The 27,371-nt window shown below is 54.5% G+C and overlaps 1 protein-coding gene across 4 annotated transcripts in view; it reads left to right on the forward strand.

Moving 5' to 3' along the window:
• Positions 1 to 12,616: 12,616 nt before the first annotated feature.
• Positions 12,617 to 27,371, forward strand: part of TCF7 (transcription factor 7) — a 32,068-nt gene continuing 17,313 nt past the window's right edge. For 2 of the 4 annotated variants that reach the window (XM_070793591.1, XM_019964918.2), the window contains exons 1-3: positions 12,626 to 13,089; positions 13,284 to 13,350; positions 13,876 to 14,000. In XM_070793591.1, the coding sequence (XP_070649692.1) occupies positions 12,838 to 13,089; positions 13,284 to 13,350; positions 13,876 to 14,000 (444 nt within the window). In that variant the 5' untranslated portion in view covers positions 12,626 to 12,837. Of the gene's footprint in view, positions 13,090 to 13,283; positions 13,351 to 13,875; positions 14,054 to 27,371 lie in introns of all 4 variants that reach the window. The other 2 variants (XM_019964916.2, XM_070793592.1) reach the window with 2 other exon arrangements.

The raw sequence follows: 27,371 nt of genomic DNA on the forward strand, positions 1-27,371 counted from the left end.
TGCAGTCCATCGGATGGCAGAGTCAGACCCAATCGAGCCACCGAACTGAACTGAACTGAACTGTCCTTCACACAGAGCCTCTTCCAGAGATAGCCACCAGGGGTCGCTGTACGCAGACCCGACTGCTCCCCCGCAAGTTCAGGCCTTCCCAAGATGGGTAGGGAGGAGGCTGCGAAAAGGACCCAGCCTTCCAGGCTGGTCACCCTGGGCCAGGGCAGTGAGGGTGTGAACTAAGTATAATGCTGCAAGCTCCCAAGCCCTACCCGATCCCCAAAGTGTTTATTTCCACCTGCATTTAAAAAAAATAATAACATTCAGTGGTTTATTTGTTATTGCAAAAGCAGTTCATGCTCAGTGTCCTAAAGGGGTGCTTTGAATTTTGTTTACTTTGCTGCATGTTTCACAATGTCCTGAACTTGGGGTAAGGGGCTCCTGAATTCTCTGGGCAATGGAATAAACAAAGGAGTTCCAATGGCCTGTGAGACCTCCTCTCTGGGCCTCACTTTCCCCTGTCTGCACAACTGGGGGTCCTGGCCATCTCCTGAGTGTCTCTGAGCTCTAACCAGCTGGCTTTCCTTGGTGCTTAGGGCTGGCCTTCCTGCATTCCATCTCACTCACCCTCTAGTGCAGCTCTGGCCCCTCCATGAGGGACCCTCCCTGACTGCTCTGATCCTCACTGCTCTCTTCCCTCTGAGGCCAACACAGCTAGATCCCGCCATCTGGGGGCCTGGAGCTACACCAGGCTCTTGTCCATGTAGTGGAACCCTCTAACTTCCCACCAGCAAGCCCCCATTCTCTGGGGGCTCTGGCACCAGCAGTCAGCAAGACAGGTCTTATCCTCCCTATGCAATCATCATGGCTCAGCTCCCCAACCAGCCTGTGAGCTGGTGCCCCAGGCACCTTTGGGAATTTCTGTGGGTGTAAAGGAAAGGCCAGGCCAGCATTTACCACCCTGGTGTGCTGTGGGTCTGTCCCAGGTACAGGACTCAGCAACCAAAGGGTTGTGAAGTACTTTCCCCCTGCAGATCTGAATCTCACCTTCGATCATAAAATGAAAAGTTAGAGCTCAGTCACAAAAGCAAGTCGTTCGAGAATCAGCCAAGTCTTGACCGTACTATTTTGGAGGGGGAAGAGCTGAGGCAAAAAGCCTTCATCTCTGTCCCTTCAGTTGGGGATTCTGGGTACAGGGCTGACCAGGAAGCCAGGAGCGTTTCTCTGGCTCCAAGGTGGAGGAGGAAGGAATTCAAGTTAATCTCTGAGAGCTCTGCAGTCCTGCCCTCCCAAATACCAACTGCCAAGCAGCAGCCCCACAGTCAGGACGAAAGGGCCATCGCAGCCCTTGCCTAAGGCCCTGAATCCACTGCAATGGGCCGGTGGCTGTGGCCCAAGTGTGGCAGCGGCAGAAACCCCCGCCCCAGGGAGAGGGCTGCAGATTTCAGAAGGGAAGATTTTGGCCTAGATCTAGTCCCACAATGAATCAGGATGTGCAGAGAGGCCCCACAGAAGCTTTTTCCCAACCCCCATCTCATCAGAATCTGCCATGGGCTATTTTCCCAGGCACTACAGATGCTAAGAAGTAAGGTGACTTGTTTATGGTCCATGGTCTTATCTGTGCTAGAAGCTTCCCCTAGCAGTGGGGACAGCCTTGAGTGGGGGGAGAATGTTGGAAGGAAGGAGAAGGGGTGGGTTCATGGCACCAAGGGGGCTTGTATGTGCAGGGCTCAAAGAACCAAAGCCCCACTTAGAATAAGAAAAATAATTCCTAGTTCAAAGGGATGCCTTCTACCCTGAGTGCTGCCCTCAAAGCTGGGTCCACCAGGGAGGCTCCTCAGGCCTGCTGGGGGCCGGGGACATGGAGAGGAAGGATGCAGGAGGATGATGCTTTTAAACTGCCTCCCACCCACCTCCTGCTTCAGCATCTTCCAAAACCAGGCTGAGAGGAGAAAGAAAAGAGGAGAGTAGCTCCCAAATTATAAAAACAAAAGACAAAGCTTGACCAGAAGGGGAAACCCTTTAAAATATCAGTAATAATAGAGCAGTGAACAAAAAGTAAAAACAGCAGAGCTGACAAAGAAAACCGCAGTTGTCAGCAGAGGCCCACCTGTGACCCGGAGGTGAAGCGATGTACTTTCACCGCTGCAGCATGGAGGCTGGCCTCTGGGCCGGGGGCTAGGACAAAACTCCCGCAGCTTCTGAGGGCCTGGACCTGTCCATCTGACATCCAAGAGAGGCTGGGAAAGAACTTGGCATGCTAGAGCCCCCACTCCCCAGTCTAAAGCCCCAGAGGGGCTCCGTGCCACAGTAGACAAATAAGAACAGCTTTCCTGACCATTTCTGAGCAGTACTTCTGTGCCGAAGGAGGCCATGGGGGGCCTCCATCCACAAGGGGTTCCCTCTGCCCTCCCACCATTCTCACACAAGGACAGGGGAGACATCTCTGTGGACTATGGAGCTACAGTTAATTTAAGAGCCTCAGAGATGGGGTTTGAGCTGTGTGACCTTGGGCGAGTCACTTCCTCTCTCTGGGCCACAGTTTCCTCATCTGTAAAATGGGGTTAAAAGAGCTACCTCTCAGGGTTGTTGTAAGGATCAGATGAGATAATAGAGGGGAAAGAGTTTTGTAAACAGTGAAGTACCATGTCTGGAGATATTCTGGAATCTAACACATATTTATTGGACTTCAGCTCTCTGCTAGGCCCTGGCTCAGTCCAGGGCACACAGTCATGAGCAAGAGAGAGGAGTCCAGCTGGGACAAGAGAAAGTAGGAGTGAGCAGGACACCTTGGGCCCATAGCCCTGCACCACCCAGAGAGGCTGTGTTCTTGCCCAGCTCCTGTCCCTTGTCCCTGGAGCTTGTCTGGTGTGGCATGGCTCCCTTGGCATTGTTATCCCCAAGGCAAACACTGCCAGCCCAAAACTCCAGCTACTTCCAAGACCATCCCCCCCACCCACCATGGAGATTACTCGGCTGAAGGAAGCAAGGCTGTAATTTGTCATCAAAGTCACCCAGCAATGTTTCCACAAATTAGTCAGATAAATCTCTCCCAGGCAGCAGCCACGAGAGGGGGCTTCCTGCCTGAGCAAGGTGGATGGGGGTGGGGGGACACCTCTGACCCCTTCCTGCCAACTCATCTGTTGTTACCCTGTTCTCGTTGGCACTCTACCTCCCTAGAGGGGCTGCAGACCTGTGGGGGACTGAGAATCTGCTGCTGCTGCTAAGTCGCTTCAGTCGTGTCCGACTCTGTGTGACCCCATAGACGGCAGCCCACCAGGCTCCCCCGTCCCTGGGATTCTCCAGGCAAGAACACTGGGGTGGGTTGCCATTTCCTTCCCCAAGGCATGAAAGTGAAAAGTGAAGTCGCTCAGTCGTGTCCGACTCTCCGAGACCCATGGACTGCAGCCCACCAGGCTCCTCTGTCCATGGGATTCTCCAGGCAAGAGTACTGGAGTGGGTTGCCATTGCCTTCTCCAGACTGAGAGTCAGACCCTCCTAAATTTAAACCTTCACTGTGCCTCCCACCAGCAGTGGGACCTTGAGCAAGGAACTTGACTTTCTCAGATTCACTTTCTACTAATAGTACTACTAATAGTAGTTTCAACCTCATTAGGTTGTTGTGGAGACTAAACAAAGTGAACGATATAAATACCCTTGGGGACTTCCCTGGCGGTCCAGTGGTTAAGACTCCACAAGTGCAGGGGGCATAGGTTCAATCCCTGGTTGGGGAACTAAGATCCTGCATGGTGCAGGGTGTGGCCAAGTAAAGAAAATCAGAAGTCACTGATACCTTAAAAAAAAAAAAAAACTTGCATGGTAATAGGCTAGGCATAGATGAGTTTATCGAATAATTTTTATCTATTTAACAAATATTTGCATGGTACTTACTATGGACCACAAATAAACACTCACTTAATCATCACAAGAACCCAGTGAAGTAAGTGTTATTGTCTTTTTGTCTTACAGAGAAAACTGAAGCACAGAGCGGTTAAGTGACTGGTCCAAAGTCATACAGCTACCAAGTGGCAGAACTGATATTGAAACTCAGGCTCTCTGCTCTCCTGCTCTTTCCCATCTTTCTCCTTAGCCCCTAGTTTTAGAAGTTGAAGCAAGCTGGGGGAGGCTGATTTAAGAATAAGCCCCCTCCCACCACCAATCTCTGTCCCCCCTGACCCCAGCAGGCCTAAGGTGGGTGCCTAGGCACAGAAAGGATACATTATGTCAGCAGCTACACTGAGTCGCTACCTCTGGAAGGTGACATTGTGGTTATTAACCCCCTTGAGATCAGCCTTTTGGAACAGTACCCTTTCCTCTCCAGCCTCCAGGCCCAGGTTAGAGTCAGAGGTATCCACGCTTTTGCCCTCACTCTTAGACACCTGCTGTGGACTCAGATGAGCCAGCAAAGGACAGACCCACTCAGGAAGTACAAGAGACTGTCCACAGCTTTGGAGGGGCCTCAGGGGTAGAAACTTGCTCAGTGGCTCCCCTCCCTTGGAAGCCCCCAGCCTCTGCTCACACACCTCTGGTGACAGGGAGCTCGCTGCCTCTTGTTGGTGGCCTGGGCAGGCCATGGTTGGCCAGCTCTGCCTGGTAGATGTGCTTCCTCAAGCCGAGATGAAATCTCTCCGTGTAATTTCCTCCCATTAGTCCAGTCTCTGCCCTCGGGCCCCACAGGCCAGCTGGCTCCCTCCGGCCTGCAGACATCTGGAAATGGCCATCTCTTGGCATGAGGAGTTCCCACTCAGGCTGAACACTCGGTGGCCTCGACCTGGTCTCAGAAGATAGGGTTCCTGGTGCCTTCCCCACTCTGGTCCCCACTCCCCACCCGTGACTAGCAGGACTGCAGGCTGGCCAGGATAGTCTCTGTGAAGCACTTCAAAGAGCTGGGCCTGAGCGCAGCCCTGCTGGCTAGGAGCAACAATAATAATTGAAACTGGTCGCCACTTAGCAAGAACCTACTCCACACTTGACACTGTGCCAAGGACTTTACAAGCAAGAACTCATCTTCCCAGCTCTTGAGACAATATTATTATTTTAAATATTTTTAAATTTTTATGTATTTATTTAGCTGCACAGGGTCTTAGTTGCAGCTTGCAAACTCTTACTTGCAACAGGTGGGATCCAGGTCCCTGCCCGACCAGGGATCGAAACCCTAGGCCCCTGCACTGGAAGCACAGAGTCTTAGCCACTGGACCACCAGGGAAGTCCTAGACTATACTATTAAAGCTCCCTCTTAACAGATGAGGAACCAAAGGCTCCTATAAGGAGGTGACTCGCCCAAGGTCCCTCCCACAGTGCATAGGTGGAGAAGCCCTAGTTCACACACAGGCTGTGAGCTCCAAGCCCTGCTCTTGACCACCAGACAACGCAGGCTGTAGTCAAAGATCAGGAGGACTCATTCACAGGAAACAGAGACCGAACAGCTCAGGAGCAGTTGAGGGGCTCCAATTCTAAAAGCAATGAGAATCTTGCTTTTGGATAGGAGAGAGATCCCTGTGGAGCCAAGTAGCCAAGAAGGCTTCCTGGATGAGAGAGAGACCAGAGATGAACCTTGTAAAAGCACAGCCTCTCAGATGCTAACAAACCAATGGAAACAGCCCCGGGAGTTTGAGCAACCGAGTTGGGTTGGACTTTTACACAACAGCCCCATCCTATGGTCAGCAGGCATTTATTAGATGCCACAGTATGCTTGGTCACGTTAGTGCTCAGCAAGGACACAGATGAAAGTTCTATGATCCCAAGAAGCCAAGAACCCAGTAGGGCTCGAGTGAAGCCTGGTTAAAGCTGTGAAGACCAATTTGAAGTGCAAGTGTTGCTAATTTCCTCCACATCAGGGACAAAATTGGAATGTGTGTTGGATAAGGAGTGCCCATCCCTGCCTCCTAAAACCGGAGATAAGAGCATTCCCCAAAAGACTTTCAGGGGAGCCATGTTCTTTGGAAAATCATACATATGTGGAAAAATAGTTTTATGGTCAAATAAACTTGGAAGGCACTTAACCAAAGGGGGCTAGACAGGAGCTCTCTGGTGCAGGACTTCTCAGAATCTTTACTGGCCATGTACATTGGGACTGGCAGTGACTCCAGGATCCGATAAAGATCTGCTTTAATCCCCCCTGCCTTCCACGTCCTGTTTCTCCACCCCTACCTCTAGCTGCTGGAAAAGAGGGGGTATTCCACATGGGGCACGGAGCCAGGAAAGCCTTGAGGCCCAGTACAAGATGGTGGATTGTGCACCCAGGAGGTAGTCTGTCCTAGGATGTGGGCAAACAGGGAAAGCCAGTGTCTGGAGAGGGGGTTCTTGGGAGAAATTGTCCCAGTTGGTAGAGGGGAGGGATGAGGAGACTCTAGAGAGGACTGTAGGAACTAGGCTACGAAGATGTACCATGCTGAGCAAGGCTCAACAGATAACCAAACTCTCCCCCAAGATCCTGGCTCACCTAGGCCCCAGAGACCCTATGGGGTCAAACTTCATCACAACCCAGAGTGTGGGCTACTGCCCTACCTCCTAAATTCTACTTGCCTCCTGGACTGACCTTCTTCCTCCAGGAAGCCCTTCCCGTCTACCATACCACGCATATAACAGTGATGTTTCCAAACGCCTGACTCCTGGGAACTCTAGTGCCCTGATGTCCCCCACAAGATGACAAGTTCCTTGAAAGCAGGTATTGGGCTTGCTACTTTCTCCCTGAATTCTAAGTGATCACCACTGTGAATGATTCACCCATCCATCTATCCATCTAGTCACACATCCATCCAGCAAGTAAATCATCCATCTACAAATTTCTGAGCATTGCAGTTGGCCAGCTCTGTGTCAGACCCTAGCGATAAGCAGCAAAGCCTTGACATCCCTGTCTCAAAAAGAGACATCGAATGGTACTGCCCTAGTAACACATTCATATGTCAGTATGTCCAGGGTTGTTCCCACACCCCAGACAGAAGCGAATGTGGACACACCCTCTGTGAAGCTGAAGGTGTGTCTTCCATGGACCCTGGGCCCACTTCCTGTGGCATTTCTGGTGCCTCTTGTCTCTCACCTCTGGACTCATTGCCGGAGGCTCCTCACTGCATCCCTGAAACTAGGTAAGGAGTCCTGGGCCTGGAGAAGGCAGTTCACCCAGCAGTCCAGTGGTGGAGCAGGGTTTGGGACCCAGCCACCTGCCACTGAGCTCTTCGGAGATCAGTGCATCCTGGTGGCACACAGGGTGCTTGGCACACCGTGCTTGGCACACAGCAGCCACTCCCAGCTTGCCTTTGCTGCTGACACCCTAGCGCCTGTGACTGCAGACCCCTTCAAGTGGAAACCCAGGGCTATTTATTCCTGCACGTGGGTGGGTGAGTGGATTCCAGCCGCATTGACTGAGAACAATAGCTGGCCCATATATGGTAAATTAGTCCTGGGAAATTGTCCTAGGAGCCCTCGAAACTTGTGGGGCAGCTCTCTTTATACTCTCACCACCACAGCCCCTCAAGCCAATTTGGTCAAACTTCCTTGGGTTATCTTCAGGGAAAGTTAACATGGAGCTTCATTATTAAATTTCTACTTTAAAAGTAATTCTTGGCCCTGGTGGTCCAGTGGCTAAGACTCTGAGCTCCCAGTGCAGGGGTCTTGGGTTTGATCTCTGGTCAGGGAACTAGATCCCACATGCTGCAACTAAGACCCCGCACAGCCAAATAAATAAAATATTTTTTTTAAGTAATTCTTGGTTATTCTATTCATGGGGGGGGTGCAGTTTAGGGGAGAACACACAGAAGATTATAAAGCAAACCCTCTTGCTTCATTTTATTATTATTTTCTAAACATTTACTTATTTTTATTTTTTTATTTGACTGTACCGGGTCTTAGTTGCGGCACACAGCATCTTTTAGTTGTGACAGGCCAGATCTAGTTCCTTGACCAGGAAATTGAACCCAGAGCCCCTGCATTGGGAGCAAGGAGTCTTAGCCACTGGATCACCAGGGAAGTCCCCTCTTGCTTTATTTTAAAGGCAGCTGCCAGAGCTGTTGCCTCCAGCAACCGTGTATCTTTACCATTCTGCAGGCCACAACCTCCCACATGTACACACACAGACACACATGCACAGACATGCAGTGAAACTACACAGAGTTTTCAGAGAGCAAACTGTGTTTCTAGTAACAAACCACAGTCTGCCTCTAGGATGTGTGACCAGGCTTTGCCCTGAGAAAGAAAGCTCCACGGGAAGCGTTCCTGCCTAGAGCCAACAGCCCAGCCTCCAGGCAGTATTCAGCAAGCCCTAACAGGATGCCAGGCGGCTGGCAGGCAGGAAGAGACCCACTCTGAACCTCTCCTCATTGTAATTTACCAAATCCATCTGGGGCTCCTTTGAGCTTTTTTCTGGAAACGCCACATCTCAAGGGTCTCCCTGTTAGAAAAGGTCAGAGAGTTCATGTGATCCTTTCATGTTAAAGCAACTTGAAAGAAAAGGAAAGGAAATGTATATTTTCAGCCTTATAGTTGTGATTAAGTGGGCTTGGGCTATGAGAACATTTAGATGATTTACATGACGTTACATGAAGAGCCAATTAGCCTAACAACTTCCGAAAAATATCTAGCTCAAGAGCAGCCATTTATTAGAGCGCTTGGAATGTGCTGGGTGTCATGCTAAGCTTTTTCCTAGGAAACATGAGTCATCTCAACCTCGCTCCCACAGAGCAAGGCAGGCTCAGGGTGATACCCATTTTACCCAGGAGGAAGCTGAGGCTCAGAGAGGGTCAGTGATTTGTCTGGGGTCCCCCAGCTAACAAATGACAGGGCAGGGATAGAAACCAGGTCTGTCTAAATTCAAACCCAGAGCTCTTGTTCCATCCCTCAACTCTTAAGAGCTCTGACTTTGTCCTGCATTCAGATTCTGATGACAGCACAGTCCACCATGTTCATTAGCGTGAAGATGAAGCCTCATTAAAATCCTGGGCTGCAAGAACCCAGAAGATTCTGGGGCCTCCCTGCAGCTGACCTTGGTCCCCAAACTCCCTGGTTACCTTCAGGGGAGCAGCCACAGATTCTACTCACCACCCCTTAGAAATACCCCAGAGCCTACCATCTCTGTTTGGGATCTGAATCAGTGCCCAGAGCAGGTGTCTAGAGTGGGATGAGAGATGGCACATCATGGGAGAGATGGTACAGGCAAAGGTCCATCTGACTCAAGGGAGATGAGACTGGTTGGGCCCTCTCAGCCAGCAAATGGCTTGAACTACTTTATACAGACCGGTCAGGAAGTGTCCCCAATCCTTCGGGTGGCCCCTGTATGCAACGTGAGCCACCCAGAAAGCTGAGGTTCTATTAATGACAGTTCTTTCTTTTTTAGAAAAAAATGTATTTGGCTGGGCCAAGTCAGTCGTAGCATAAAATCTTCCATCTTTAGCTGAGGCATGCAAACCCTGACTTGTAGCATGTGGGATCTAGTTCCCTAATCAGGAATCGAACCCAGGCCCCCACATTGGGAGCGTGGAGTCTTAGCCACTGGGGAAGTCCCCAGTGACAGCTCATTCATCCCCATTTATCTTCAAAGATCACAAAGCAGATAAGAACCCTCTGGAATTTTAGAAGTCATAATGAAACACTAGAATGCGGTAGTTAGGGGAGCTCAGAAGTTAGACTGCCAGGGTTCAGAATACTAATACTCTTACTTCTAAGCTGTGAGACCTGGGATAACTTACTTAAACTCTCTGAGGCTTAGTTTCCTCATCCATAAATGGGGATAACTGTCCCTATGTTATAGAATTGGTATGGTGATTAAAAGAGATAATGTGTGTGGAGCTCTTGACCTGATGCCTGGCACATAGTAATCAGGCAGTACTATGACATCTCTGTGTGGATGATGCTGCTGGAATCAGTGCTGACCAGACAAGGGGCTGCTGCACAGGTGGTCTGTCTTATGGGGACAAGCCCGAATATCTTTTCCTCTCTCCTTCCCTAAGCCTTACAGAGCTTTCCAGGCCCAGATGAAGTATGTCCATCTCCTTCAGGAAGCCAGCCTGACCAGTCCAGCCACATTGATCTCCCCATATCTGCGCTCCTTCTGCCCATCATCAGAATAGATTAATGAAGTAACAAACTCAGCTCTAGTAATTTTTCAGCTTCTCTAGCAGTCAATGCCTCCTGGAGGGCAGGTCCCCTCCTTGGCCCCTCCCTTCGCCACAGCCTGAGTCCAGGGTTAGGTACAGGATAGATGCTCCCTCAGTACACCTTCAGGCTGATTCCAGTGTGGCTGTGGAAGTCTGAGCCTCAATCTCTCTCTCCCTACCTTACCCTATCTCACACCTTTTTCTCCCTACTCACCTACCCGCTCCCTTGTTCCACCCAACAGAGCAAGAGGTTGGGGCCATCACCCCACAGCACAGCAGTTCCCAGATGGTGGGATTTCACAGCCCTGTAAAATGTCCAGAGAAATTTGGGGTGGGACAGGGAATAGAAAGTGGCCAAGTTTTTCTTTTGATAAATAAAAATATTTTAAAAATCAATTCTTACCATCATTTTAGTAAAGAAAGGCTGTTTTCACACCAATAGAATAGAAAGCTCATAAGCTCTGACTAAAGGCTAATACTTTAAGCTGAAAAAAAATTTACCCTTATTGGGAAAAACAAACCAGCCACTTCACTGTTGCCCTGACTTCTCTCCTTTCTCCATGGAGAAATCTTCAATCCCCACTGGTCTACGTCCGCTGAGACCGCATGGGTTTGCAGACCTTTGTGCCAGAGGAGGCTCCTGCCAAGCTGGGGCCACCCGAAAACGGAGGAGGACCTCCAAAGATTTTGGGTTGGGCAGATTTATACTCCCATTCAGCTTCCCAGAGGAAGCTCAGTCAAAGGCCAGACCCAGCGACCTCAGGGGCAGGGGAGGTGGGGGAAGCTGCGAGCCCCTCCTCCAGTACCTTCTCCCCTCCCAACTGGGCTGAGTTAGGCTGAAGCAACCCCCGCCCCCAACACACACTCTAGAGGGGATGAGTGAGCTCACACACACACACACACACACACACACACACACACACACTGTCTCTCTCTCTCGCTCTCGCTCTCTCTCTCTCTCTCTGGAGGGGATGAGTGAGATTGAGCAGACAGCTCACACCCAAAATAGGAGTCTGGGGAAACCTAATGGGCAGGGTCTTCCCACATCTCCATCACCAAACTGAGTACTAGTGCCCAAAAGCCCCCCCCCCCCCACTCCACCCGCAGCAACAGGAAGGGAGGAAAAATGGGCACTCTAGCCCCGAAGTGAGGGGCCGAGGCGCCCCGCTGGGCGGGTGCAGATAGGATCTGAACGCAGAGAAGGGCGGCTCTTTGATCCGCAGCCAGCCCGGCTGGGCCTGAACACGCAGGGGCGGCTCGGCCCTCTTCCGGCCAGGCTTTGCGCCGCTGCAGGAGTCCTCTGGGACTCTGAACCGGACAAGCGTCTAAGACGCTCTCTCCTCCCAAATACCCTCTGCACCGGTTGTTTTCGGGAGACGTGGTAAGGTCAACACTGAATCCCGCACGGAAACCTGCCGGGTCTGCGGTTTACTGCACCGCGATTCTAAAGGGCCTGTATCTTGCCTAGATACAGTGGCTGAGCTGAAGTCAAGTGTGCTGAGGAGGCCCGCATGGACATGACCCAAGGGGCCTGGTAGTTCAGATGGAAGTTGGCTCACGTTCCGGCGCTCCTCTGCGTATAGACCCTGAAGCCTAGATCTTTTGAGGGCCGGCCTGCGCCAGTCTCGGAGTCAATGGACTCTCCGCGAATGACACTTCCCGGTTAAGTTGCTTGGGACCGCCAACCCCTCATCACAATCCGGCAGCCCACGGAGCTGCCCAAAGCCTCGCCTTCCGGGCCGGGCCACAGGTTCCGGACATGGAACTCAGTTGGACGAGTTGTTGTAGGGGGTGGGGGGTGGGGGGTGGGGGGTGGGTCGGGTCTGGAGGATTGGCATGGGCCCTGGAGGGATACTTCTTTCTTGCCCTCTCGGCTGCGTTCGCGCCTCTGAGCCGCCACGTGGCTGAGAGGCCCGTCACAGTTATGCGATGTATGAGTCCCTCATATAAGAGGCACTCAATAAATATGTGAGAGAGTATACTGCCTGCGCTGGCGCTGTGTGAGGGCAACCTGGAAGGAGGTCCCAGATTGGCAGAGGGCTGGAAGATGCACCCAGAGAATGGAGTTTTGAGGAGTCCTAACTCTGCCGGCCCGGTGTTCGAGCATAGCCTCGAGCAGCCCCTAAGCTCAAGGAAGACCCCAGTTCCAAGCCCAGGACACACTATACTGAGCCCAGGTACAGACACTGTTTACAACTTGGCTCCCTATCCAAGGCACTCCCAAACCCCAAAGGCCTGGGGGACCAGAGCACTACACAGCTGAGGAAGAAACCTGGGCGCAGGAAGGGAATCCCTGGTTGTAGGTGAGGAATCGGGGTTAAGAACCCCCTTTAGATTCCCCGCATTTCAGGAGACGGGTGATGCTTTTCAGGCTCCTCCGACGCACCATTCGATTTACTCATGGGAGAGCTAGCCCTTTAAGACTACGCCCACTGGGCGCGTCCTGGCCTCTCCCAGGAGAGGAGGGGCGGGGGCACTTTGGTCCCGCCCCCGACCGGGCCCGCCCCCCGGCGTCCCCGCCCCGCCCCCGGCACTCCGCCGGCGGCGCCTTTGATGTTCTGACCCGCCAGCTCCCGGAGCCTCTCAACCCCGCGCCCGCGCCCCGCGCCCCGCGCCCGCAGCCCGCCCAGGCGGAGTCAGCCCGCGCTCCGCCCGCTGCGATCCGGGCTCGGAGGTCCGGTCTCCGGGCTCGCCGCCTCCCGGGCCGGCTCCGCGCCCCGCACCCCCGAGCCCCGCGCCCCCGCAGGCTGAGCGCACCATGCCGCAGCTGGACTCGGGCGGGGGTGGCGCGGGCGGCGGCGACGACCTCGGCGCGCCGGATGAGCTGCTGGCCTTCCAGGACGAGGGCGAGGAGCAGGACGACAAGAGCCGCGACAGCGCCGCGGGCCCCGAGCGCGACCTGGCTGAGCTCAAGTCGTCGCTCGTCAATGAGTCCGAGGGCGCGGCCGGCGACGCGGGGGTCCCGGGGGCGGGCGCCGGTGCCCGTGGCGAGGCCGAGGTCGGGGCGGAGGTGAGCGCTGGCCCGCGCCCCGTTGCTCCTAAGAAGCCGCGTCGCTCCATCGCCCCTGGCGCTCGGCTCGCGCTGCCCCGCCCCTCCCTCCCGCGGCTCTCAGGGGTCCCCATCCCTCAGACCCCTCCCGGGCCCCGGGCCCCGAGCCCCGAGCTTTCCCAGCCCTCTCAAGGCCCCTTTGGATCTCCCCGCAGGCTCTCGGGCGGGAACACACTTCGCAGAGACTTTTCCCCGACAAACTTCCAGAGTCTCTGGAAGACGGTGAGTTTCTGCCCGGCCCAGCTCCCCTCCTCCCGCTAAGGCCCGGCCTCGGTGGGAGAGCCGGGCCGCCGAGTACGGGAGGGAGCCGAGGGGGTGCCTCCCTCCGCCCCCCACGGCAGCTCGAGGAGGCGGTAAAACCGAGGGGGTGGGGGAGTGGGGGGCGGGTTTCCCGGGCGCCGCCAGGCTCGAGTCACTTCCGGTGCCCTGACCTTTATAGGAGTAAACAGACCCCCGCCATCTCCGCCTCCCCTCCTGTCCAGGTGACTTGACTAATCCCCCGTCTTGAGGAGGAAGCGCTGGCCAAGGTTCCTTGGCCGGAGGGCAGAGTTGGGGTCGAGGAAGGGAGGCCCGAACTCGGGGTCCTTCGTCAAACCTTGGCACTGCGGGGACCCCCCCGCCCCAGCCCTTCAAGTCAGGAACTTGAAGGGGACCCCTTGGCAATTCTGATCTTCTCTCCATCGAGCAGACAGCCTTCAGCCCCAGCCGCCCCGGGCTGGCGCTTCTGACCAGCTGTGGTTTTTCCAGGCCTGAAGGCCCCGGAGTGCACCAGCGGCATGTACAAAGACACCGTCTACTCCGCCTTCAATCTGCTCATGCACTACCCGCCCCCCTCGGGAGCAGGGCAGCACCCCCAGCCGCAGCCCCCGCTGGTAAGTGGCCCCAGCAGCCCATCCCGCCTTGTGCCTGCTACCTCCTTCATCAGGTATGTGAGGCATGGGCAAGAAGTGACTTTTACTAGAACAAAATAGATACAGGAGAACGCTGTTCTCGTCCTTTTCCCCATACACACCCAGTGGGATCTGAACCAGAAAGAGATCGTTCCTGAAGGAAAGAGGACAGCCGCAAGCACCCCCACTTACCTCCAGCGGTTGGCTTTTGTCTTCCCAGCTTGGTCACTAGCAGGTGCTGGCTCTGTCTTGGAGCTTGGTGATGCTGGGGTGGCATCTTCTTGAAGAACTTTTAAGCTGAGATCACCCACCCCTCCTCAGGGTGGTGTAAGTGGCATGGAGTTTTGAGTTTTGCTGTTAGCCTTCTCCCACTAAGTCCCAAGGTGGGGGGAATGGGTAGAAAAGCTGGGCTGCTTCAGGTCTTCTGGTTGTACAGGAGAAACATCTCCTACTCGTTCTGTCCTTGTTGGCATGAATGTGGCCTTCCCAGAGAAAGAACCCGACCACAATGTGGGGAAATTAGGTTTTTAAGAAGCTGGCTTGGTCTCAAATGCACCAGGAAGGGCTTGCAAAGGTGTTTCAAATCAGTAGTGTCAGTTAGGGGCCTGTTTAATCAATCTGCAAATTGAACTAAGAACTCAGTGCTTTGAGAAGACTGCAAGATCATTACAAACCGTGCTTTTCTGCCCATTGGTGCAGATGACCTAAAGTGTGAAGAGCCTTTTCTGAGTGCTTCGGGGCAGCAGTAAAGCTGTGCTTAACGATAAACTCAGATTAGAGTTCCAGACTGCTCAGCTGGCCCAAGTCAGGGGTGAGATTAGAGCTTCGAGAGTACATTGAAAGGGCCCTGGGGTCTGTGGTGGGTGGGTGTTGGGTGCAAACATAGACCCTCATGCAGGTCAGGCCAGCAGGGGGAAGCTCATATGCTAGTGGTGGGGGGTCACCCGTCACCCAGAGGGTGGAGAGTGACTGCCAGGCTCTTTCCGATCAAGAGCGAGGAGGGTAGGTTCTGAAAGCAGTTTCATGCTGAAGCTGGTGGGGCGTGAAAAAGTAGACTGGGGCTTCTCTCCAGAAACCCAAGATGGAAAACCTGGTAAACAGCTGACTGGAAATAAGCTCCTTGCCCTTTGGACCCCCGTTCCTTCATCTGTAAAGGAACACGTTGGTTGGTTGAGTGGTCTGTCGCTTTCTGGCTCCTGTCTGTGAGGTATTTGCTTCCTTCCAAGTCTGTGGGGGAAGGGGCTTGCTTGCCTTCCGACCTTGCCACCTGACACAGTAGCTCTCTCCCCAGAGACCTCTACCTTCCATGAGCCTGCGATTAACAAATATACTTTGGGGGCTCCCTACAAGGTATAAACTCTTAGACTTGGGCCCAGGTGGTGGGACATAACCCACCACTGCCTAAACACCAGTAGCTGAGTTGCTGACGGGAGGCTGGGGTTGCTGATAATCAAAACTAAAGAAAAGGCTCAAAACAGACCTCGCAGGCAGGTTCCCTCCAGCGTCTTGTGATGCCACAGAGGTGCAGGGAAAAGGCGGTGTTTCTGAGTTCCTTTCACAGTCTGGGCAAGTGGTAGGGGAGTGCCCAGAGTGGGAGTGCCTTGTTCTCCACAAGGGTGTGGTGATGGAACCATTTGGTGTCCTTTAGCTTATACTGATCAGAGTGTCGCAGATGGCCGGCTGCCTCCAGCAGTCAGGACTCGGGGGAGCGGGGGCTGGAACAGGCACACCACCACTCCCCTTGCCTGGATCAGCTATCTTTTAAACTTTGAGATCCTTCTCAAGCTGCAGCAGATGCGTTTCTGTGCGTCACACTCTCTCTTATAGGGGCGAATCCTTTTGTCCTCCTCCCCAGCCTGCCGTTGCCTCCCACAGCCTGGCTTCTGGGCTCACAGGAAGAGGGCAGGCTCTGGAGCTGACTTTCTGTGCCCTGGCATTGGCTGCTCCGTAGGGCCGGAGACAAGAACAGAGGCACAGGAGGGCCTGCACTGGGGAGACGCTGGGTGAGGAAGATGTACGTGAATATGGGGGGCCCTCCTTTAAGCAAACCTGTTACAAAGGAACAGCTAGAAGAGTAGTAGGTGTTTGTGTTACTAGAAGAGTTATGTGGACATTTAAAATATGGTGAGCTTTTAAAAGGCAAAATTAATTGACCCTGTGTTTTGGGAACCCATTTATCATGTGATTCAAGGTTCCTGTGTCTAGAATGAGGAAAGATACTCTTACAGTGGGTTAGGAGCCCCTTGTGAGGTCCTCAGGAAGGATTGCCTTTGGAGGTTTTTTCCCCCAATGCTGTGTTTTCCTGAGGCCATCTTCAGGGAACAGAGGACACACTGCCCAGCCCCTGCCCATGGGCTTTGGAACTAGGCCCCTCTTGCTCTTTGCCCTCTCTGAGAGAATCAACTGGTCAACAATTGTGCTGGGGAGCTTAAGGCCGATCGCTTGACCTTCCCTGACAGTAGGGAAAACCCATGCCAGGGACCTCCTCTGCCCTTGTCTGGATGGAACGCCCATGTGGCTACTACGCTGGATACCTCAAAGTAGGCAGACTGGAATCTTGTCAGGAGCTACCAGAGGGGTGTAGAGGGAGATTTTTCTTCTTTTTGGTACTTGGCTCCTCGCAAACTCTGTTTTTGGAAGTGGAAATTAGGTCAAAGTTAATTTCACAGCTAATGTCTTTCAGGAGCCTCATGTAGGTTTGCAGACAAACCTAGCCCCGTAGCCACTGCTTGTTTTGTTTTGTTTGCTCCGCTCTGGGATTGTAGTGGGGAGGGCAATGACCTGGTCCTGGGCCAGACTTTGAGGGATTTCTGGGATGAGTGAGGCATCACTCCTTAGGGAAACTCAGACTCCAGGATGTGCAGAACTGACAGTTTGGTGCAAATTCTCATCTCAGAAAGGATATGAGGCCTCGTCACTCTTCTGGCCCCTTCCAGGGGCTCCGCTTGCTGTCTGTGGCCCAGAAGGCTGGTGGGCCTTTCACCATTTAGATGAAATGCCCAGAATAGGCTAATCCAGAGACAGAAAGTAGGGGAATGTTTGCTGGGGCTCAGGGAAGAAGAGAATAGGGAGTGACTGCTAATGGGTATGGGATTTCTTTTTGGGGTGATGAATATGTTCTGGAATTAGATCATGGGGATGGTTGCACAACCTTGTGAGCATATTAAAAGCCACTGAATTGTGTACTTTAAAATGGTCAATTTCAAGGTATGTAAATTACATCTCAATTCCCAAAAAAAATAGTTGAGCTGAGCCTTTTGGCTCTTGCAGGGACTTGGGGCTGTTTCCCTGTGCCATCCTGGTGTCTGGGCATGCCCCGAGACCTCTGAGGTGGAGGTGCCCACTTGAAGCAGTGGATTCATGCTTGGGCTCCTGGCCATTGGGCTCACATTCTCTGACTCCAAGGTCTGAAGTCCAAGTGAGGATCGTGCAAGCGAGCCTGGGGGAGCAGGAGGTGAGGGTAATAGCAAGACTTGAGCAGAGGAAGGAAGTGCTGCTGACGCATGGCCAGCCTGTCCTGGGGAGCTCTGCAGAGATGCACCCACCCAGCCCTCCACACCCCTCAGAAGACAAGCATTGAGGCCTTGCGGGGGAGGGTTAGTGATGGTTGGTCACTAGCCCTGGTTGGGGTGAATGAGTTTGGCACCAGGCTGGGTACCAGATGGACCAGAAGCAGCCTCTCTGAGAGTGCCCAGCTGAGCGGAGGAGACAGATGAATAGACTTAGATCCCTGGCCAGAAGAGTCCTGTTACAAAAGGGCCAGCTGGCAGTGTCCTGGGCATACCTGGCCCCTCCTGGGCTGTGGGAGAGGGTCTGCTGAGCAGCTCCTTGAAGGAGTAGTCTGCCAAATAAAGACACCGGGGACTGGCAGGCATCTGGGCTTCTCTCCAGACATCCCAGATCATCTACTTCTCTATTGAATTTGCCACCCCCAAGCCCAAACCATCACCATCCCTCCCCTAGGAGGGCAGCCGCCTCTATAGTCCCTCTGACAGACCTGGGTCCCCACCCTAACCCTCACCCTCAATCCAGGATCCCCAAGGAGCTGAACAAAAGTCAGATCGCACCTCTTGCCGGATTAAACCCTGTAGAGGCTCCCATTGGTCTTGGAGTAAAATCTGAGCCACTCAGCACAGCCTTAGTGCCTAGGTGGCCAGCCCCTGCTGACCGCCCCTCCTCATCTGCACCACACTCTTCCTCTCTCCCTAAAAAGCAGCCCCCTAGTGCCCTGACAGGACACTGAGTTCTTTGTACCTCAAAACCTTCACACTCATTCCTTCAGCTTGGCATTCTCTTCAGCTCTTCACCTCACTGCCACTTTCTCATTCCTCACCCAGGGCGTATTCAGATGTTACCTCTTCAGAGATACTTGGCTCTGACCATCCAAGTGGGGCCCTCCATCACACCCCGCCCCAGGCCTCAGCTGCCTTGCCCACCCTAGCAGCATTTCAGGCCAAGGAGGTTGGCACTGGTTTATGATGCAGTTGCCATGCTCAGGCCAGAGGCGGCCCATGTGTCAGAAATATCTTTGAGCCTTAGTTTCCTCCTCAGCACAACGAGAGTAGTAAGCCCTCCTCCCAGAGTTGGAGTGAGGACTAGAGGCAGGGGTATCAGGGACGTGCCCAGGAAGGTGCCAGTGTGCGTGGGCTTGGGGGTCAGGATTTGGCCACAACTGATCCCTTTTCCTTTGCTGCCCTGGCCCCTCTGGGACCAGTTGTGGCTCAGTGGTACTAACTCTACTTTGGGCCACAGAGTTTGGGGTCTGAACGCTGGAGTGGGGACTTGGGTATATGGGCCCCTCCTCGATGCCTTCCTCACCCAGGGATTCTTGGGAGGAAAAGTGTGAATCCTGGGACCAGGCTGGGAGCCACAGCCACAGCCACTCATTCTATCCTGAGAATCCTCTCCTACCACCCTAGAGATTTGTCTGAAAGAGGCCCCTCCTTCCCTAGCCATACAGAAGCCCTTTACATATGTTAGGGGCTGAAGCTATTTTGTAAGGGAAAAAAGGGGAAAGACCCTTGTGGCCATTAGCCTCTGAACCATTCCGAGCTCTTCTCACACGGTCCCCCTGTGCACAACCTCCTGTGTCTCGTCCCAGTGCTTCCAGGGTGTGGGGTGCCCCCCGGGCAGTGCCCACGTGTGGCTTCTTTGCTTGTCTCCCCTCATGTTTATTATTCGCTTCTCCCTCATGTGACTTCTAGTTTTCACACGGGTTGCCTTCTTTACCAGTGGGAATGATGCTCACTGATTGTTTTCCTGGAGCGAAGTGTGAGAACTGTGGGCTCAAGAGGTAGGAAGGAATCGCGGCTTTGCTTCCCCATGGCCCCAGTTCACAGAGGGTTCCTGGCAGAGCCCAAGCCCAGCCCACATGGCGTTTCCCCTCTTTTGTTGTTCATTTTATAGGTTCGAGCTGGGCAGTGAGACTTAAAAGTAATTTTGACTTGGATTCCTTCCTGACTTGGAGGGCTGTGTGGTATTTGGAAAATCTGCAGCCCCCACACCCGCATACCCCCAGGGTGGAAACTTTCAGGGGGGCCTCCGTGATGCCTTTCAGGCCTAGGAAGTCACCCTGAAGGAGGCCCGCCCGTCCTGCAGACCTGCCCCACCTGCCACCTCGGCCGCAGCTTAGGACTGCCCATCCGTGCCTCCAGCTCAGGAGCAGAGGGAGGGGCTGATGGCGAGCCCTGTGTCGGCCGCTAGCACCCAGGTGTTCCTCCCCGGGCCTGAACAGGGTTTCCCGAACCAGCTGTCACAGGCAGTAAACAGGGCTGTCCATACCAGCTCTGCCCACCTCCCCAGGTGCCCTGAGACTTAGATATGAGTGGGGTTGGAGTGGGAGGCGGGGTCTTGGTGGTCCCTTCTCATGGGCAGTTGGCAGCCCATGCCCTCCTGGGTCCTCTTGAGATCACTTCCCACCCCCTGTCCCCGCATGAAGGGAGGTTTAGCTGAGCTGTGAGAATGAGCTCTGGGGGCAGTGGTTTCAAGTCACACAACAGCTGAGGTCCGGGTGGAGCAGGGTGGGCACAGAGCCGCGTGGAGGGGCAGGGGGAGCAGCTGCGGTCCCGAAGCCATACAGTCACGCTCCCTCATGCCTTGTGACTGGCTGCTTCCTGCCACTGTGGACAAACAAGACTCCGGTGGAGGAAACAGGTGTTTTATCAGGTCACAGGGCTCCCCCTCCCCCATGGTACAGTGCATGGGTCCTGGGGTGCCAGCCCTCCTCTGCAGGTGGGGACAGCAGGTCGTGTCAGGGAAGGGACTTATCCATGGCCCCTTAGAGGAGTGGAGGTGGAAGGCCTGAGTTGGGAAGCTCTACCCTCAGACGCCTTACCTTCCACTCCTTGGCTGAGTGGCTCTGGGTAAGTTAACTCTTCTGGGCTTTATTGTCTCACCTAAAAACAAGGATAGTGAAGGTTCCTAGCTCCCTGGGTTGCTGTGGAATGGAACGAGCTCATGTATGTGGAGTTCTTGCCACACAGTCGGTGCCAGCCTGGGAGGGGTTGTTAACACTGTGGGGAATGGCCTTTGTAAAGGACGCCATGCCAGGAGGTGCAGTAACTACCCCTGAAGGGGGCTGGACTGAAGCCCCTGACGCTCTCCATCCTCAGCCCCTCAGCCGGCTCCCCTGGGGCAGAGCAAAGAGGACAGCTGTCTACCTGGCCAACCCGAGGGCTCTCAGCTGGTCAACGACGTGGTGCCCGCTATATCTAGAATCCTGGTCCAGACCCCTAACTGGTATTCACTGAGCCCCACCCCCCCCGCCCCGGGTACTTGGCCTTGGCTCAGCACAGAGGGGACGGCTGCCTCTGCCCGCTCCAGGGCTCAGTTCTGGCAAGGCCGAGAGACTCTCCTGGGGGCTCAGTGCCGGCCGTGTTGGATAAAGCACGCTGAGGAGAGGGGCTGGTGGGGCAGCTAGGAAGGTTTCCTGGCAGGGGGCTGTTCTGGCAGGCCCAGAACCTGTGAAGGCGGGAGTGGGGGAACACTCTAGGTTGGGGGACAGCTGGAACAGAGGAGGAGGGGCAGAAATGAGTATGTTCTTGGCCACTGGAAGGGCCCGCCAAAGCCCAGGGTCTGTGAGGCTGGAGAAGGGCCAGCATGGAAGGCCTAGCATGTGCCCAGGTGGTGCTGGTGCCACAGCCCAGGAGTTGGCAGCATGAAGGGCAGCATGGTGCCCACGGGAAATGGTCTGACTTGGACAGAGAGGGTAAGGCTGGCAGGCGGATGCTGGGAGGCACAGGGTGACTGGAGGAGGCGGGCAGGGCCAGGGAGGGGGTGGGCTTTGGGCAGGGGAGACCCGAGCAAGCTGGCACATGCCAGGAAGGAGTGCCTCAGAGGTGGAAGTTTCGTGTTACTTCATTGGACTCTCAGTCTGTCTCCAGGATCACGAGGCCAGGGCCTCGCCTCCTGTCCCTGAGGGGACTGAACCCCGGCCAGGGTTTGGAGAGCCCCCCTCATCAGCTCTGTCTCTAGCAGGACTCCAAGGCCCCAGGAGTCTGTGGAAGGTCTCTGAGAACCCAGGACATTATTATCTCCTTCCTTCAGGTAGTCTGCTGCCTCAGCTCACAGACCTGTGATACTTGGGGTTTGGACGTGGGTGCCACCTCCCTCCCCTTAAAGAGGAGTGGTCCTCATCAGCCTTGGCACATGTAGTCTCTAAGCTGCAGCCTGGAAGGTTTGTCTTGGTCAGAGGGTCCTGTAGGACATGGGGCTCCCATTCCCTGGGGGGAAAAGGGACTGTCCCTTACTGGATAGGGTCCCTGGCCAAGGTGGGCCTGAGTGTGGCCCTCTCTTGGGGGAGGCTGCCTTGTAGCCTGTCCCACCCATGGAGCCTGCCTGCCTGGGCTGTACCAGCAGATATGGCTTTAGAGTGTAGAGGGAGATGGTGACACACGGCCTTCATGTCACAGCCAACTACACAGCCAGAGCTCCTTGGAGATCAGAGAAAGCAGATGCTTTGCCAACCCCTTTACCCCTCCCACTGAAACAACCATCTCTTCTCTCCAAGGACACGAGGCTGTCTGGGCCCCACACTGTCTGCTTGCAAATAACGACGAATGTGTGGCTAGGGCTGCAGGCATGGATGGGCAGGATGTGGCCCCAGGGAACAGTGGGTTCTGGGGGTTCACGTGGTTAGAGCTGCCCTAGCCCACCACCAGGGCAGCCTGGCCAGGGAGGGCAGATCACCCCCTCCCAGGGAGCCCAATTTGCCCATGATGGGAGGAGGCTCTGATGGGCAAGGAAGCCAGGAGCCAAGGCCACCTCCTCCCTGGCGTGTAACCTCAAGTAAATCTGTCAACCTCTCTAGGTCTCAGTTTCCCTCTGTAAACGGGGGTGGGAGCCCTGGCCATGAGGATTCCTGAAGGTCAGATAAGCATTAGTGGGAGAGGCCTGCTGCTCTGGTGGGCCTCAGCTGGGGCTTTTTGCTGGGCACTGCAAGAACTGCTCCTGACCCAGCCTCCCCATCAGGCAAGAGGGAATTGGAGGGCGGGAGGGACAGGTGACAGGAGTCCAGCTGAGGGTATTCTGACTAACTCTGACCTGGCTCTGGTGGCAGCAGGCCCAGCCTCCCGGTCTGCTGGGCCGCCATCTGAAACACATTACCAATGCTTTGTAAACTGCACATCACTCGGCCACATGAAAGCTTGGGATCTAAAAATAGCCACTCCCAGAGGACGCCCCGCATTGGCGGGGCTCAGCTGACCTCCGCACGCACACCCACCACTAGGCTGTCCCTTTTGCCAGGGAGCCCCGACTGGCAGGGCCACACCCACCCACCCTCCCAGTGTGGGCAGCCACTGCCTGAGGCCACTTTATCTGAGCACAGATCTCATCCAGCTGGTCAATGCTTCAGGCCTCAAGGCCTTACCTAGGGCACAATGTCTGGAGGAGCCAGGAGGAGGCTGCCCAGAGTGTGTCAGTAACCGCAGGCCCCCTTCCCCAGACCTGTATATGGCTGGCATGTCTGTGGAAGCCAGTGGAACTGTCTCACAGGAGGGACACTGGGGCCCTGTGGAGGTGAAGCATGGGAAGGGGGACTTGACTGCCGTCAGATGGTGGACAGGAGGGCCACTGGTGGATGTGCTGGTATGAGAAGGGCAGGGTCCTGCCCTGGACCCCATGGTGTCAGTGGGGAATCTGTCCCAGCACAAAGGCAGGGCAGCTGTGGGTCTCCAGGCTGCCAAGGTTGACTCTTTGCCCTACTTTCTGTGGGCTCCTTTCCCTCTGGTCTCTATGACCAACTGCAAAACCACTCTTTTCCCTAAAAATAAACATGCTTATGGGATTGGGGGAAGCTTTGTAGCTATCAAAGGAAATAATAGGGTGTTTAAGAAAATTACATTGCGTTTTAAATAACCAGCATGAAAGTCATTAAGTTTTAAGTTTCATTCAAATCAGATGGCTCTGTGGCTGGCCCGGTGGCCAGGCAGGCAGAGGGTGGGTGGGCCCTTAGGGACGCTGAGCAGCAGCCTCTGGAGAGTTTTACAGTGAGGTCTCTGCTGGCTGTAGCTGGGGTCCAGGCAGGGCAGCCCTGAGTATATGCTGTGCTGCAGCAGCCAGCCCAGAGCTCGAAGGCAGGCTCTGAAGCAGTCTGCAGCCCAGGAACCTCCCAGCTGTGGTGGGCAATCCCCTGGGTGGGGCTGGGGCATGAACATAGACCAAAGGGTGTGGGACAGATGAAGCTGGGACTACAGAGGCCGTAGGGATTGATGACCATGTTGGGATAGGGGTTTAGGGATGGTGGTTTGGATCAAAAGGGCGAGAGAGGATCTACAGGGCCAGGACCACATCTGTCCTCTTCACTGCTAGACTCTCTCAGTGGCCAGCAGAGAGCATGACACATAGTAGGTGCTCGTAAACAGCTGTTGAGAGAGTAACAACAGCCACGGTAATAGTGCATGTGTCAAGAGCCTCCCAAGTGCCAGACCTGTGCCAGGGACCTTTAATCCCGATATCAAGATCCTTACCAGAAGCCAAGAAAGTAGTCGCTATATAGCTCTCATTTTACAGATGGGGAAACTCAGGCTCAGAGAGGTTAAGAATGTGCTAGTACCTGGCAGCGTCAGGACGTGGACTCTTTTCCCCCAGAGCCCAGACTCTGCTCTGTCCCTCTGCTCTCAAATCTGTGCAGTTAGTTGGGGTCACTGTAGGCTGCAAAGCTGAATGTTACCCCCACTCCCGCTGAGTTTATGAGCTGGATTCCTCTGGCCTCAAGGAAAGATTTGGTGCTTTCCTGCCCCCCTTGGGCATGACCTCAAAGTTCTGGACTTGGGTCAGGGCTGGACCAATGCCTGGCAAGGTCAGGGCTACCAGGGCCAAGAGCTGTGTTTCTTGGTTGAAAGCAGGACCTCGGGGCTTCCAGAATAAATATTACCTGGAAAAGTGTTTTACCTGGAAAAGTGTTTATAAATGACATTCAAGATTACATTAGGTTTGGGAATTCCCTGGCGGTCCAGTGGCTAGGATTTTGCACTTTCACTGTCAATGGCACGGGTTCAATCCCTAGTCAGAGAACTAAGGTTCCTCAAGCCACTAAGCGGGGCCAAATAAAAAACAAGATTGCATCAGGTTCTGATGCATGATGCAAGGACAGTTTAGGATTATGTATCAGTGGATTCCCTCTTTCTAACTTTGGTCTGGGCTCAGCTGGAAGCTCATTGCTAGACTTCTCTGGCCCAGGGGCCCTCCTCTGTGGGTCCAGGAATGGACTAGAGGGTATCCTCTGTTCTAAGACAGTGGGACTGGCTGGACTGAGGAATCTGAGGGCATCCCTGGGCGTGGGTGTCCCCTTGCCAAACCCCTTGGGAAAGTTGCTTGGGAACCAGATCCACCTGCCAACCTTGCTAGGACATTTTGAGAGTTTCTGCTTCTACTGCTGCCCTCCTCTGCACCTCCCACCCTAGTTCCACCCCGGCTCTTGTCACTGAAGGCTAGGCAGGAGCTCAGCAGTCTGGCCCAACAGCAATCTGGCAGCAGTCCAAAGGAGATCAAGGGCCAGCAGCCCCAGCCTGATACAAAGGCCAGCTTTCCTGAAAAGCCTTGGTCTGGGAACATGCTCTCCTTTGTCCTCTGTTTTCTTCTTCATTAATTAAAAAAATAATTACCAGACACAAATATTACTTCATTTCATCCCTATGAGATATGGACATGGTACAGACGGGGAAGCCAAAGCATGGAGACATGTACCTTGCCCGTGTTGGAGGAGAAACATGATCTCCAACATCTACCTCTCTGTTCCCTGCCCTTATCACATGCCACTCTGCCTCTTAGGCAACATAGCTATCCACTCATTCTTTTAAAAATTGGGTTTTTTAGCTACAGTTGGGTCCCCTTGGCTCCCCACCCCCCAAGAATGTAGTATTTCACCCTCTCCTCTGTTTTTATACTGTTAGACGCAGGTGCGTGTCTGTAAAAGCTGTTTGGTGTGGCTTTTTTCAGAACCCCCTGACTCAACCTCTTTAGAGTGCTCCACCTCACGAGGGCCTCTGTGGCAGTTGGAGCAGCCCTGCCCTCCTCTGTCAGCTTACACTGGGTGTGAGGGTTTGGGGAGGGGAGCATCCTGGGCCCCGAAGCCTCCAGCCACTCCTTTTCACTCCTTGTTCACAGGGGATAAACCTTTAGCTGGACCAAGTCTAGGCAGAGCCCCAAGGGCCTTAGCTGCCAGGGTCAGACCCAAGTGAGCTTCCTGACTGTGGCCCCATGGCAGAATTGTCCTACCGGGGCTGGTACAGGCAGCTGAACAGACCGAGGGATTCACAGACCCCTCTCTTATCTTTGGTCCTCAGAAGCTGGCTGGAATTAACTGGGGCAGGAGTGCAGTGCCAAGGTTGGGGATGAGATCTCCAAGTCTCCACCTCCCAGCCTCAAGCCATTGCTAACCATCAGCCCCCACCTCTCCAGGGCCTGCCTGGCTCCTGCTCCTATGCAGAACACTCACTCTTCTGCCAGTGGCCATCCCTGCCTGCCATCCCCACCCCGGCAAATGCTGCACGCGGACTGGGAAAACAGAGGCCAGACCCCATAGGAAGAATTTCTCATGGTTCCTTTAGTCATTTATAATTGAGGACCAAAATCACCACCTAGAGGGCAGGGTGAAAACGCCCTTCACACAGAACGAGATGGGGGTCAGAGTCACACAGCTGGTCAGTTTTTTCCAAGAGAGATTACTGGCAGGGTGTTGCTGGCGAAGTCGGTGATCCCTGGGGTCCTGGGTGGGTGGAGGTCTCAGTGAGGAGACCCGGTGTGGGCAAGGGAGAATCTGGCAACCACTCGGCCCCCAGGCCTAACACGTGTGGTGTCCTCGCTGGCTACCACCAGCTGGCCTGTGGGGCCTGTCACTGAGTGGTAAAGATCTCTGGCCGGGAACCCAAGAGGCTGGATTCAAATCCAGATCTATCACTACTTGTTCTGAGACCTTGGGCAAGTCATTTTCCCTCTCCTGTCTTCCGTTCCTCGTCTGTACAGTCTGTACACACAGATCACGCAGTGGCTGGGAAGACTCTGCAGGGTGGGACTCTTCGGGGTGCCCGGCATACAGGAGGCTGTCACTAGTAGGGGCTGCCATCTCTAAACCTGCATGTTCACCTTCTTCAGGACTTTTCCACAAAGCCTCTTGGTTTCACTCCTAGGGTAACAAAACCTCTGACTTCCTCAGATGCTGTCCTCCCAGAGCCCAGCTTTTCCTACTGCCTCAGACAGCCTGAGCTGATGCTGTGCCCCTGGCCTGCCTCAGTCCACGCGGGGTCCCAGGTGGCTGGGCACTGAGATCGAGGAGCTGGGAGAGTGACTCCCTGGACCGGGGGATGCCCAGCCCCAGGGCTGCTGCAGAGTCCTCAAAAATGTGTCGGTGTATCAACTAGCAGCTCCGCTGCAGCAGCTCCCGGAAGCTTATATTTTCCTCTAAAAACATCCTGTCCTGAGGGGCGTTTACCTCAAAGAGGAAGAAGGAAAACAAAAGTAAACGAATGCATAGAAACCGCTGGAGGCTGTGGGCCAGGCCACTCAACTCAGTGAGGTTCCGCTAGCTCTGAGGGCGCCTCAGGGCTGGGCTGGGTCTAGAGCAGGCCTGTGGTTTGCCAAGGCTGCCTGTGGCTCTCTGGTCCTCACCTCTGCTGTGGCAGGGCCCCACTATCTGATGTCAGGACCAGGCAGCTGGTGGACTGGCCACAGGGGCCTGGTGGGGCTCTGTGCATCCCTGACAACAGTCCCGTGCTGGCGGGAGGACTGAAGCCTCCTGGTCTACTAGCGGGTGGCCCAGCCATCCCCCAGTCCCCCAGCTCGGCGGGCCACAGTGCCACCGCTCCATGCTTTGTGAGGGGCGGGGAGCTGGAGGGCCATCCCCTGGAGAGCGCC

The sequence above is a fragment of the Bos indicus genome, chromosome 7 (genome assembly GCF_029378745.1).
Source record: "Bos indicus isolate NIAB-ARS_2022 breed Sahiwal x Tharparkar chromosome 7, NIAB-ARS_B.indTharparkar_mat_pri_1.0, whole genome shotgun sequence".
NCBI classification, from domain to species: Eukaryota; Metazoa; Chordata; class Mammalia; order Artiodactyla; family Bovidae; genus Bos; species Bos indicus.